Source organism: Equus przewalskii, chromosome 7 (assembly GCF_037783145.1).
Source record: "Equus przewalskii isolate Varuska chromosome 7, EquPr2, whole genome shotgun sequence".
Classification (NCBI taxonomy): Eukaryota; Metazoa; Chordata; class Mammalia; order Perissodactyla; family Equidae; genus Equus; species Equus przewalskii.
In genome coordinates, this window is record NC_091837.1 from 42,509,941 (window position 1) to 42,524,057 (window position 14,117).

Below are 14,117 nucleotides of genomic sequence, written 5' to 3' on the forward strand. Positions count from 1 at the left end.
TTTACAACAATAAGATTATAAGGCTGGGTTTTCTATGGATCAGGTTTAAAAAAAAAAGAAAAAAAAGCCACAGAAAGAACATTTTCCAAAATGTGAAAGTAAATTGGAAAAAGAAAAAGCCACATAGAAATTATTTATATCCATGAAATAACACTATAACCAATTATTTGTACAGTTCCATACACTTAATAAAACAATGTTTTTGAAAAACTGCTTTTGAAGATTTCATATATATGTATACTTACATGCACATACACACACGTTACACACACACACAACGTTACTCAGTTACCACATCTAAGAATACAGTAAATATCTCTCAAAATGTAGTACCAGCAAAGTTTGTCTCTTAAGAAAAATGGAAGGCTACATCTAATCACAGAATGAGAATTATGGAACCATTATATATCCCTTTTTGTCTCAGTTGCCAGGAAGCTCACATTTAATTTAATGTTTGATACCAACAACAATCTTATTCTAAGTTGCTAATTATCATCTCCTACCTGTAAAGCCTTCTGATCTTTCTCCTTTTACCTTTAGTTCGCCTGGTATGTGTTTGAGGTGCCTCACAGAATAGATTTTAAACTAGCATTAATATAATACTGCTAGGAAATTTTTATAGTTGAGGCACTAATATATTTAAAAAGAAATCCTTCCCCTCGATGGTTCTTTTCCTCTCCACTACATGCTGTCCCTCTCTCTTTTCCTTCATGGCTAAACTTGAAAGGGTTGTCTACATTTAACGTTACTACTTCCTTACCTTCCTTTCATGTTTCAACTCACTGCAATTTGCCTTCCACCTTCACCATTCCACAGATACTTTTGGATTTTATATTTATCCACACAAAGCAAATGTAACTACTTATTGTTTACCCAAACAGTAACAAGTTAGGGTGAGAGTTTCCATCTAAAATAGAATGTTTTGTAACTATTTATTTTGGTGAGGAAGATTGGCCCTGAGCTAACATCTGTGCCAATCTTCCTCTATTTTCTATGTGGGACACTGCCACAGTATGGCTTGATGAGCAGTGTGCAGGTCTATGCCCAGGATTTGAACCTGTGAACCCTGGGCTGCCAAAGTGGAGTGTGAGAACTTAACCACTACACCACTGGGCAAGCCCCAATGTTTTAACCAAGATTCTCTGTAAAATGGCATTTTTTAAATGTTGAGCTGACGATTTTATAGGACTTTACACACTGGAATTTTTTTAATACAATAATTTTTATTGATGTATTTGAGCCAAATCTAAAATGGACTTCATATGGTAGATAATACATGAGTAATGTGTTCTTTGTAAATTATAGTGCCTAAGACAGTTTGGTGGTATGGTCTGGTCACAAAATAATTCCTCATACAATTTCTTCCTCTACTCAAAAAATAGTGATTGTGACAGACTGAGCAGCAGCTGAGTGCTGAGTCCTGTTTAAGTGATTTTCCTGCAGCTGTGACTAGTTTATGAACATAATCAATGGGGCTACGCAGACTTAGGCAGAGTTTAAAAAAAACTGCATTGGGCAGAGTTTGTCTGTGGGGCTCTGTTTACATCTCAGGTGACTTGTCATCTTGGAGCCTAATATCTTGGCCCAGCGCCCTCATGTTGTCCAGGCCCGACCACAAAAGTCTATTTTATGCATAACACACATGAGCAAATAGGTCTCTGGAAAAAAATACTCAAAAAACCATAGCTGATAATAATAGCTACTGGACACTGAACAGACACTGTTCTAAGCACTTTCCATATATCATTGTACATAACATCCATAAGTACAGTGATGATAAGGATAACTACCGAGTGCCTTAACAGACCATTTCTGATTAGCATCTCATTTATTCGTCTCACAACTATAACAAGTAGGGGCATTACTATATTTTAAAGACTCTAAAACTGAGTTGCAGGGAGGTTAAGTAGTTTGCTCAATGTTATATGACTAGGAAATACTGGAATTTAGCCTGGAGCCACACTACTTGGAATGTTTCTTTGGGGATATGTGTTTGAATTTGAAATTTGGGATATCAGGAATACATCTCCCTGTGCAGATAGAGGAACCTCTTTTTGATCTTCTGGAAATTCTTTCAATTGCAGCTGAGGATGATAACTTGAGTCTCCTGGGACACCTGGAAGAGTGCTACTGTAAGTTTTCCTTTACACCTTCCCTTTCTCGTCCTCATTGCTTCTAACCAGCACTAGGAAGAAATTATTTGGAAAGAAAGCACAGGGTCATAGAGGATGGGATAAGAAACAGTGATGGTAGGGGACAGGAAGAGATAAAAGAGAAAGGAAGTTTCTTATCCCTCCCACTTCATTTAAAAGTCAGCCCAATATCCATAGATAGCGCGTCTACAAAGTTAAATGGAAGGAAGAAGGGAGGAGTGCCTAGGTTGGCTTTTCAAATATTAGAAATATATACAAAGTAGGCTATGCAAACAACGAAGTGTCTGAACATAATTCAGAAATCAACTGACACAGTCCATCAATGATTTAGGATTTACAATTTTAAGTCATATACATGAAAGTTACACGTAAAATAAATGGAGAAGATGATTTCCTTCCTCCTTGTCTACATTCTCTATCTAGTACTTGATAAGTCATTGAGAAATTATCTTTGTAAATCAAGAAATCTGAACTTCTAAAAACTCACCAAGTTGTTGGAGCTTCATCATCTCCCATTTCACCTTCTTCTACATCCATTCCTTCTTCTCTATCCTCAGTGTGCTAAATTTAAAAATATTTACAGCCTGTCATGAAGCAGCTGTCACGCAGAAAGTAAACACTGGAATAATGTTATTCACATACTGCTAGACAACCATTACTAGAGAAGTTTAGTCACAGTAACTATCTAGACCTACAGTTAATCTTTAAGGCAATGGGAATTCTATATGACAGGGATACAAGAATTTAAGAGCAGTATGACAATAAGATAGTCATGAAGACATAGTGGAAAGTTTTAAACTGGTATTTCTCAAAATATGGTCAGTAGATTCTCTCTGGAAATAAAGGGTCTATGGCAAAATACATTTTGGAAATACATACAATGATCTTTTACAGAACTGAGAGGATCATAAGTACATTAAGGACTCTAAGAACTAAAGTAAATAATGCTTAAAGTGAATTTAAGTTGTTTTTGTCCCTAACTTTGACGATGGAGATTCTCCCCTACCCCTGCAGAGAACACTTATTAACTGGGAACACTTTAGGATATGCTGGGTATCCAGCTCTATATTGAAAATTTCAAAATAGCAAGTTTACATGGAACAGTCCAAGAAGTATCTAAATACATAAAGATGAAAGACAAGATTTTGAAAACTCTTAAGCAAAGTCAGCATCATTTCCAAATTGATAATGATTTCACTTTAAGGAATAAAATACATAAAGTAGTCTGATTAATTTACAGAGAGATATCAGATACATCTAATTAATAATTTCTTAAATTTTATCACTTGCTACTAAATGACAAGTAGGTACAGAATCTCCAGAAACTTGTCAACTCGGGACTGTCTTCAGGATGTATCATAAATAGTTTCTAAAAATAAAGTTGATTATAACTGATGGCCTTTAAAAAATCAGTGGGCAAATGGAGTATTTAACAAGTGGTTCTGAAATAACTGGCTTGCCATTTGGAAAAAAATAAAATTATAATGCAATTTATTCAAAACTCCAACATTCCTGCTGGGTTAAAGATTTAAAAGAAAAAAATAAAATCATAAAAGCAGAAGAAAACAAAGGGAATTATATAATCTTGTGAAGTGGAAGCTTTTAGCATGCTACAAGGTTAGGAACAATAAAACAAAAGACCAACAAATGTTAATATTACATCCAATTTAAAAGTTCTATATAGGAAAGGCACCATAAATAAAAATTATAAGAAAAATTATAAACTGAGAAAAAACATATCAACATATGGTTGGTAATGAGTTAATAATATTCTATATAATGAGTTTCTACACATCAATAAGAAAAAGACATTTCAACAGTAAAATGGGCAAACAGCATTAACAGGCAATTCTCTTCCTCACTGCTTCTAACAACACAGAAGAAAAACACATCCCAGTAAACATACAGTAAGTCCCTCGATTTCATTAATAACCAAGAAAATGTTAGTTAAAACAAAGACTCACTTTTGAAGTATATACCAAATAAGCAAAGATTTTTAAACACTGATAATTCTTGATGTGGGAAAATGTGCAGGCATTCTCCATGTGCCACTGGGGGTAGAATAAATAAATGGGTACAATCTTTTTGAGAAGTAACTGGGCAATAGCTATAAAAATTTGATATATGTATATATTTTGACACAGCAATTTCACTTATTGGAATTTATCGTAAGGAGACACCTGCATAATTTAGCAATGATATACACAAGACTATTCCCTGTTAATGCTGTTAACAATTTTTCACTATTAGAGATTATCTAAATGACCTCTGACAAGGGATTGTAATATATCTACAGACTCATCATGAGTCATTAAGACACTGAGACAGATCTAAATGTACTGATGCAGAAATGCATCCATTTTATACTGTTAAAAGAAGAAAGTGAGTTTGAGAACAGTATGTATTGTATGACTTCATATACACAAAAAATCCTGAAAGGATAGACAGAGAATGATAACAGTGGCTATCTGTGGAGCCTTGGATTATGGGGTAGCTCTACTTTCTATTTTAAATATTTCTGTTTTCTTTGTACTTTTTTACACAGCATAAATATTATTTCTATAAACCAGAAATAAAAGTTTAAAAATTTTTGATGACCTGAAAGACCCATTCATATCATTTATCTCAATAACAAACTTACAAATATGTTCTGTTAGATTTAATATCAGTCTCACCTTCTGACCCAAGGTGCTTTCCTGCTCATTGGTATTGAAAACAGTGACATTTTCCAGATTAAACTGACTCTGCAAGTTAAGACCTATTAAAAAAAAAAAAAAAGCCTTAAAAGCAAATCTACCAAATGCCTAAACTTCTTTAAGAATATTACTTTGCTTTCACATAACCAAGACACATAAAATGATAAATCCATAAGTAAGCAGATCAAGTCAGAAGTAACATCACACGATTTTCAAATCTTTTCTAAAAATCATTTCTTAAAGGTGTCTTTCAAGTACACAGGATTCTAAATATATTAGAATAAACATAGTCGATCCTTGTTATTTATGAATATTCAAGAACAATTTTACAAAACGCAATACATAATAATTTATAATTTTGCTGAAGCACAAATAAAAATTGTATTAACCAAAAAGACTATATAGCAATATTTATAATAAATATATTGTAGTTAACGAGAAAGCCAAGTTTCTCAATGTCAGAAAAGAAGTTACAAACAAGAAGGTCTATTGGTGCTGAAATAGACACAGAAGTACCAGTAAGATCTCATGGTTTTTGTTGTTGGCCATTAAAAAAAATACAGACAGACAGATTCAGAAATAAATATAGATGCTCATGTATTCATGGGTTAGTACACATAAGTAACTTTCCTGGTTCTGTCCACTGAGAGGGTCTAGAAGCAGTGATACTCCAGTAGCAATCAGCATATCTAGGGCCCAGATCTTGGCTTCTAAATACTACTCTTAAATAAAATGAATCAGGCCTTTTGGAGAGCTGGCTGATTCCAGGGCTCCAGGGAAACTTGAAAGAGCTCTCAATGGGCAAAATAAAACAGTTTGAACAACAATAATGATACTGTGGGATTATAACCCAGAAAATAAACCAAATATCCATGAGTTCATATTGAAAAAGATGATTGAATTAATAAGTAAATAAGGGAGAAGAGACAACTCTTCCTTATAGAAGATTCTCAATTAATAAATGCAGAAGGAATGAGAGAAACAGAAAATCACTACCAGGGCAACCTAATAATAATCACTGCAGACAAGATCCAGAGGACCACTACCAAAATCAGTGGGCCAAGGCCTAGGGAAGAAACAATATTTGCATAGCCCCAAAGTATCTCCTTCCAAATACTGATTAATCACAAAGAGAAAAGCAGTAACTTGGCAGCAGAGAAATATGCTGATCAAGGATAATATCTTAACCAAGTTACCAAGGATACATCACCCGGAATAAGACATAGAACACCAGTAGAAATGATGCACTGAGAAGGGCGTATCACCTCTGTAGTCTTCTTCCCCCAAATCCATAACCTTAATCTAATTAGGAAAAAGCACCAGACAAACCTAAACTGAAGGGCATTCTACAAAATATTTGACTAGTATTCTTCAAAAGAGTCAAGGTCATGACAAAAACAAGCAAAGATTGAGGAACTGTCACTGACTAGGGAGATTAAAGCAACACGACAACTAAATGCAACGTGGGATCCTGGATTGAATCCTTAACCAGAAAAAAGAAAGTAGTGATAAAATTGGTAAAATCCAAATAAAGTCTGTAGTTAGGGCTGTATCAATGTTGATTTCTTAGTTTTGATAACTGTACTGTGGTTATGTAAGAGGTCAGCACTAGGTGAAGGTTATTCAGGTACTCTCTATACCTTTGTAACTCTTCTTTAAGTCTAAAGTTATTTCAAAACAAAAAGTCAAAAAAAAATCTAGCATGCTAGATCAAATCATTAAGCTGGTGAATGAACCTGGGTGACCATTCAGCACTGTCTACTTAAAATACCTTTGTTCTCTAACTATTACTCAATATAGCACATGACATAATTCTCATAAGTTAAAAATTTCAGTCATGTGTCACAACATTTAATTGGTAAATTACATGCTAAAAGGGCTTTCTGAAAGTCTTGGAATACACCCTAATGAATCACAAGCATCTATAAATGTTAAAAAAAAGAAAAGAGACATCTCAAAATGTCAACCTAGCTTATGTTAGGGTGGTAGGATTGATTACAGTTTTTTCCTTCATTTTCCAAATTTTCGGAAATAAGGTTGTGTTACTTTTATAATTTAAAAAACAATTAAAAATGTAATTTACTAAACAATATATATAAAGTTACTTTTAGCCATATATTGTTAGTCTTTTAACTAGTTAATAAGAGAAAGAAAAAGTGGTTTCTCTATGTCTTGTCAGTTTAGAAATGCAGTACATTGAAAAAGAAGTCTAAAATGTTAAAAAAAAAAAATGAGCTTGGAGGCTGCAGATAACCAGGAAGGACAAAAGAATGGCTGGGAATTGAAACCTTGTTCTTACATCTATAAATTCCAGAAAAAGAAATCACAAATTAGTACTTGTGAAGGGGCATATTTCATTTCACAAAGAGATAGAGCCTTCATTCATCACACATTTAAATGGCGACTAGGTGTTTAGCACTGTTCTAGGCACGCAGAATACAGAGGTGAACAACATAAACACACTGAAAATGCCAGACAGTGTTAAATGCTAAGAAGAGATTTGAAATCAGGTGATGATAATGAGTGACTGGTGGCAGGTTTAGATTAGATGCTCAAAGAGAGCCTCACTGAGGAAGTGAAATTTAAACTGAGATTGAGTGACAGCAAAAGTCAGTAATACGACAATAACAACAAAATGATTACAAACAGAGGAAAGAGTTAGTGCCAAGGCCCTAAAGTTCAATTGATCTTGTATTTTGAAGGCATAAAGAAGGTGAGATGCCAATTCAATGGGGGAAAGAATAGTTTTTTCAACAAATGGTGCTGGGACAACTGAGTATCCACACACAAAAGAATGAAATTGGACCCCTACCTCACACCATATACAAAAATTAACTCAAAATGGATCAGAGACCTAAATGTAAGAGCTAAAACCCTTAGAAGAAAACAGAGTAAATCTTTGTGACCTTGTGTTAGGCAATGGTTTTTTAGAAATGACACCAAGAGCACAAGCAACAAAAGAAATATATTAAATTTCATAAAAATTTAAAACTTTTGTGCTGTAAATGATACTATCAAGAAAGTGAAAAGGCAATCCACAGAATGAGAGAAAATGTTTGTAAATTATATATCTGATAAAACGCTAGTTATCTAGAATATAAAAAGAACTCATATAACTATTTTAATAAAAGGACAACCCAATTTTAAAAATAGGCAAAGAATCTGAATTGACATGTCTTTAAGGAAGACATACAAGTGACTAGTAAGCACATGAAAAGATGCTTACAATCTTCAGTCATTCAGAAAATGCAAATCAAAATCACAATCAGATACCACTTTATACCCACCAGGATGGCTATAATAAAAAAGACGGACAATAATAAGTGTTAACAAGGATATGGAGAAATTGGAACCTACATGTGTTGATGATGTAGGATTGTAAAATGGCGCAGTCTCTTTGAAAAACAGTTTGGTAGTTCCTCAAGAATTTAAATACAGAGTTATCATATGATCCAGTAATTCTATTCTTAGATATATACCCAGGAGAAATTAAAACAGAGTTATCATATGACCCAGCGATTCTACTCTAGGTATATGCCCAAGAGAGGTGAAAACATACATCCACACAAAAACTTGTACACAAATATTCACAGCAGCATTATTCACAGTAGCCAAAAAGTAGAAACAACCCAACTGTTCATCAACTGATGAATGGATAAACAAAATGTAGTGTATTCATATAGACAATATTATTTGGTCATAAAAAGGAATGACCTACTGATACATGCTACCACACAGATGAACCCTGAAAATATTATGTGAAATTAAAAAAGGCCAGTCACAAAAGACCACACATTGTATTCCATTTTTCAAATGTCCAGAATAGGAAAGTCTACAGAGATCAATAAGTACTTTAATGGTTGTTTAGGGTTTGGGGGAGAGGGTAAGGATGGAGGGAAGTGGGGAGTGACAGTTAACGAATATGGAGTTCCTTTTAGAAGGAAAAATGTTCTAACATTAACTGTAATGATGGTTGTACAACTCTGTGAATACACTAAAAAACAATGAATTGTACACTTTAAATGGTGAATCCTATGGTACATGAATTCACATCTCAAAAAAGCTGTTAAAAAAAGTAATAAAAAAAGGTGAGTTTCTGGTAATTGAAGTCTAGTTAATTAATTCAGATTAACCCTCCCACTAAGGATAACTAAAAACTTGCATAAATTCCATTAATCTATAAATATTTATAGAGCACAAACCACATTCATAGCACTGTTCTGGTCAATGAAACAGAAAAACGTTTTCACAAAAATGGTAAAGAGCTGACAAGATAGTAAGGAATATATGGCAAAAATCCAGAAGGCAAGAAAGATAAGCAATGCATCATCAGCACTCAAAGCCACTTCTTTCCTGAGGACATCTGCCAAACAGGAGGAATCAGCTGCAAAACTGAGCTACTCTTTTAGCAGCTTCCTGAAGCTAGGATGATAAAAGTAAATTTCTGAGCCCAAGGAAGGTGGGGAATCTAAATCCCACCCCAACCATCTTCAAGGCTGGGAGCGCAGAGGGCTGCAGTCTCAGGTAAGGCTATATGAAATTGCAGTCCAGTGCCAAGTCTTCTCGATGATCTAAGGAATCACAGGCCTTGAGCTGGGCTGGATTAAAGTAATCTTGGACTTGTGGTAGCCCCTTTCCAAAGACACCTAGCAGAAGTAATGAAAATTATCTGGAGAAAGGTGTCTTTCCTAGGCCTCAGAATTTTTCCTTCAAATATCTTCACAAATATAACATCCAAAATTAACCAGGCACATAAAAAGATAAGACATCATGAGTGAGAAACAGTAGAAGCAGACACTAGAGGCAGACCCATGGAGACTTAAGATACTGAAAGTATCAGACACAGAAGATAAAAATAACAATGCTTAGCCTGGTTAAAAAACAAACTTGAAAATATCAGTAGGGAATAAGAAACTAAAAAGTGACATACCAGACTTAAAAGACAACTTCTAGACATGACAAATCAATAATGGAAGTTTAGAACTCATTTAGCAGCTGATTATTCATAGCTGAAGAGAGAAGTAGTGAACTATAAAACATACCTGAAGAAATTATTCAGAAAGTGAGGGAAAGAGACAAAGATGAAAGTATAGAAAGTGTAAGAGACAGAGGATATAGTGTGAAGGTATAAGGATGTTTACTGGAGTTCCAGAAAGAGAACAAGAGGCATACACAATATTTGAAGAGATAATGGCTAAAATTTTTACAAACTAAATTAAGGACATCAATCCACAGATTCAAGATACTCACAAATCTGAGCATGATAAATAAAAAGAAATCTATGCTTGGATACATCGTAGCAAAACTGAAAAAAAAAACACCAAAAAAACCTCAAGAACAAATAGAGGAAAAAATCTAGATTGTCTTCAAAGGAGTTAAACTGACATTTGACTTGTCTACAGAACAATGGGAGATAGAAGACAAAGTACGATTATGATTATCTCCTAAAAAATGAAATTCTGTATCTAGTGCCAACCTAGACTCTTATATCCACTGAAAACATTCTTCAAGAATAAAGTAATAAAGATTTTCAGACCAAAACACAGATCTGCACTGACGAAAAATCTAAAGGGGAAATGATCATAGATAGAGGTCAGAAATACAAGTGGTAAATACCTTCGTAAATCTAAATCCTGACCACATTAAATAGGTAGGAAAAAACAAAAACAACATAGATCTAGCATGACAAAAAGAAAGCACATAAAAACCACTGCTAATATATAGTATAGGTCTTACCACATGTAGGCATTGTCATAAGCTCTTCACATATTTTAATTCATTTAACTTTTACAACATATGAAGTAGGTAGAGTGTATCACACTAAAATTAAGAAGGAAAGACTGAAGCAAAGAGATATTAAAATCTGGCATATTTGAACAGATTGCGGGGGGGAGGACTCTGGAGTACAGGCAATGTTACATTTCTGACCTGGATAAGTACTTGCTTCATAATTAGTATGCTATACATTTACTTTATGCACTTTTCTATATGACTGTTATATTTCACAGTAAAAAATGGTAAAAGAAATGAAAGGAAGTAAAATGTGGCTAAACAGTGGTGATTGAGGGAGAAAATGGAAGCAGAAAAATAAGCATACATTATGAAATAAAATGAAAACACTGGTTCATATCTACATATTTCAGTGTGACTCAACTACACATCATTATTAGTAAGCTCTGAATTTAAAGACAAAATCAACGACCTTATTTAAGGATTACCTGTGTTATACAGCAGAACCAGTATAGCTATTTACAAGTAAAAGAAAATAAAGTGACAATTTTCTATGCTATCCTTTGAATTTTTAGAACCATTTTTCTTGTTAGCATCATGGCAGATCCTAATCCATTAAAAATTGGGAAAGATTTTCTTACAAAACATTTGTTTAATGTATAAAAGCTTACCTGATTTCTCAGATAAAGGGAAAAGCCTGGCCAAAAAGAGTTGAATTCGGCCACAGAAGACTGTATTCTGGGATTTTGATAATCTTCTTAGGAGATCTAATAATACATAGAAATGAAGGTTACACAGAAGAGATCATTCTTTGTTTATTACAACCATACCCAGGTTTCTTAACCAGTTTGTCAAGAGTATTTTCCTAAAGCAGTAGTTCCCAAAATGGGGCAGAAATTATTGCCACAGAAAAGCACTACAAAATTAGGAGTAAAACAAGTTTAGCAGAGTCAAGAAGAGCATTATCAAAAATTTTTTGGTTTTCATTAAGTTTACAGGCAGAACAGGAACATTTTAATTTAAAGTGAATGAGTAGTTTTAATAAATCAGACTGTTATTTAAAAATGAAGATATTAATCTATTTAAAAATTTTTATCACTGTGTTTAATTCAACTACCGGTTTTTCTGGCCACATTTGCATTTTAAAAAACAATCATTTACCACAGAAGAACTTACCATTGCACATACGTAGTAAGTAATTTTTCCCAGCAGAATAAAACGTATTCTGAAATTAAGACAGATATGACTGTTGTTCAGAAGTCGTTACACATCCTTCAATAGTAAGCCACAGGAAGTAAAAATATTAAAGAACACTATCATGCACTGAGACTCTACTATGCCACTTTCACTTATTTTCAAGCAAATAACACTTTCAATGAAATAAAAATATTTTTAAATATGTAAGGTAACAAAACATGAAACTAAGTAACTGCTTTAAATATGTAAGTGTGTATTTCCAAGTTAGTTGTTACTACTTAGTCAAATTTTGCACTTCAGCTTTCCTTCCATACATCACTTACATGGCTCCCCCAAGAGAGCGCAACATATATTAATTCCTTCATAAGGACAGATACACTTTTTAGCAATCAGCAATATTAGAAATAGAAGCAAAAAATCTACTCTGAGGACTCTGGATCCATAGAAACACAATGTTACCAAGAAAAAAAAAACCAAAAGTAAGGCACTTACTGATTTCCAAGTAGCAACATTTTTTTCCACAAAAGTGAATATTGTGTCACACTGATCCAAAGGAAGACAATCCAAAACATCTCCCAACAATACAAAAGGTGTAGATGCAGTACAAATACCTTCAAGTGGAGCACAAGTCAATTTAAAAGTTTAAAAAATTGTAGTGTAAAACAGCCCACGCAAAATAATTCTGAAGAATATCTTAAAGGTACACTTTGTCAGTCCTAACGAGGTTTTAAAAGTCAAGAAATGGAAGCAACCAAAAAGTCCTTAAACGGGACATACTTATGTAATTTCTGGTATGTGCACTCAACAATAACGATGAGGAAGATAATTCTCGATAACACTTTTAGAGCATTTACTATATGTCAGGCACACTAAGTACTTTACATATATTAACACATTTAATCCTTATAACCCTATGAGGTAGATAATATTATCTCCAGTTCATAGAACGGGAAAATTGAGACACAGAGAAGTTAAATAAATGGCAGAGCTGGGATATGAACCCAGGCAGTCTAGCTCCAGTCTGCTTGCACCACCACTACGAATGTAATACAGCCAATTAAAAGCAATGATTATGATGACTATAATAACTTGGAAAATGCTTATGATACTAGGTGAAAACAGCAGGATTCAAAACTGTATGTATATTATGGTTACAACAACAACATGTTTTTTTAATTTTAAATTTTAGTTCTAGAAAAACTAAAAACATATACCAAAACAAATGTAGTTTTAAAAAGAATTATGACTAGTATTTTCCCATTTTTTCATTTCTAAATGTTCTATAATGTTGCTAAGTGTTTTGAAAAGAATTATCTTTAAATAAGATAACAAAAAGGCTTGATACTGATTTCAACTATTAATAAACATTTAAAATAACAGTATTGTTTCAGGGAAAGAACAGTAAAGTAAAATGTTTATTTCTAAATTCAATGTTATTAAAGTAAAGCAATAAATTAAAAGCTTTTTAAAGAAAAGGTCATTTAGACTAACAATACTTTTATCTTCCTGCTCATTCTTCCTTCTATTTTAAGGTAATACTTACTAACACTTGTTAAGTGTTTAAGAAAAGTAGCCACTTATGCATAATATGTAAAAAAGTATCTAGGGGGCACTGCAAGCCCCAAACACTGCATTTAATATATGTTCAGAAAAAGGAAGTAGTATTTCTAGCTCTGATAAGATTACATCTGGAATGTGATGTGAGGGATACTGTCTAGAACCACTGGGTGGCATAAGGCAGCAGATTTCAACTCCAGTTGATAATCAAAACTATCTAACAGAAATCAAATAGTGAGCTCCATCAATGGGCACAGAGGCTGGTTGACTACCTGCCAGGGTCGTTACAGAGGGGAGCAGGATAGGCCAGATATGAGACTGGACTAGATGATCTCTAACGTCCCTTAACACTTAGATTCCATGATACCATATGCCCTGTATATCCAAGAGATTTGAGAAGTATACTCTGCTCTTAGTTGCAGCATAGCCTGGCATAAGTTAACTCACATTTAATAATTATAGAACTTAACAAAATTACCCAGATCTCATTACCAAAGACTCTGATTCAGTAAAACTAAGCTAGGCCCTGGGAATCTCACTTAAATATAGAGATTCACTGGTGATTCTGATGAGTTGGGTTATAACACGACCCCCTGGAACTTTTGCAACTCATATCCCAGCCTCTGCAATTGCCCTCTTTGCTTGCCTTTAACCTTGGCGACAGATAGGCACTTCCTCAGCTCCCAAACACCTTGTTATGTTCATACTTCCATGGTTTTGTTGATAATGCTGTTTTCTGCCTAGTCTTCCTTCTATCACATGGTAAATTGATAAGGCCACCTCA

General features: G+C 33.8%; 1 protein-coding gene across 2 annotated transcripts in view; it reads right to left on the reverse strand.

Annotated features, from left to right (window-relative positions):
- Positions 1–14,117, reverse strand: part of THOC1 (THO complex subunit 1) — a 55,166-nt gene that overhangs the window by 34,354 nt on the left and 6,695 nt on the right. For both annotated transcript variants that reach the window (XM_008537993.2, XM_070629736.1), the window contains exons 5-9: positions 12,269–12,387; positions 11,756–11,804; positions 11,251–11,346; positions 4,829–4,911; positions 2,641–2,714 (exon numbers count right to left, since the gene is read on the reverse strand). In XM_008537993.2, coding sequence (XP_008536215.1) covers positions 2,641–2,714; positions 4,829–4,911; positions 11,251–11,346; positions 11,756–11,804; positions 12,269–12,387 — 421 coding nt within the window. The remainder of the gene's footprint in view (positions 1–2,640; positions 2,715–4,828; positions 4,912–11,250; positions 11,347–11,755; positions 11,805–12,268; positions 12,388–14,117) is intronic.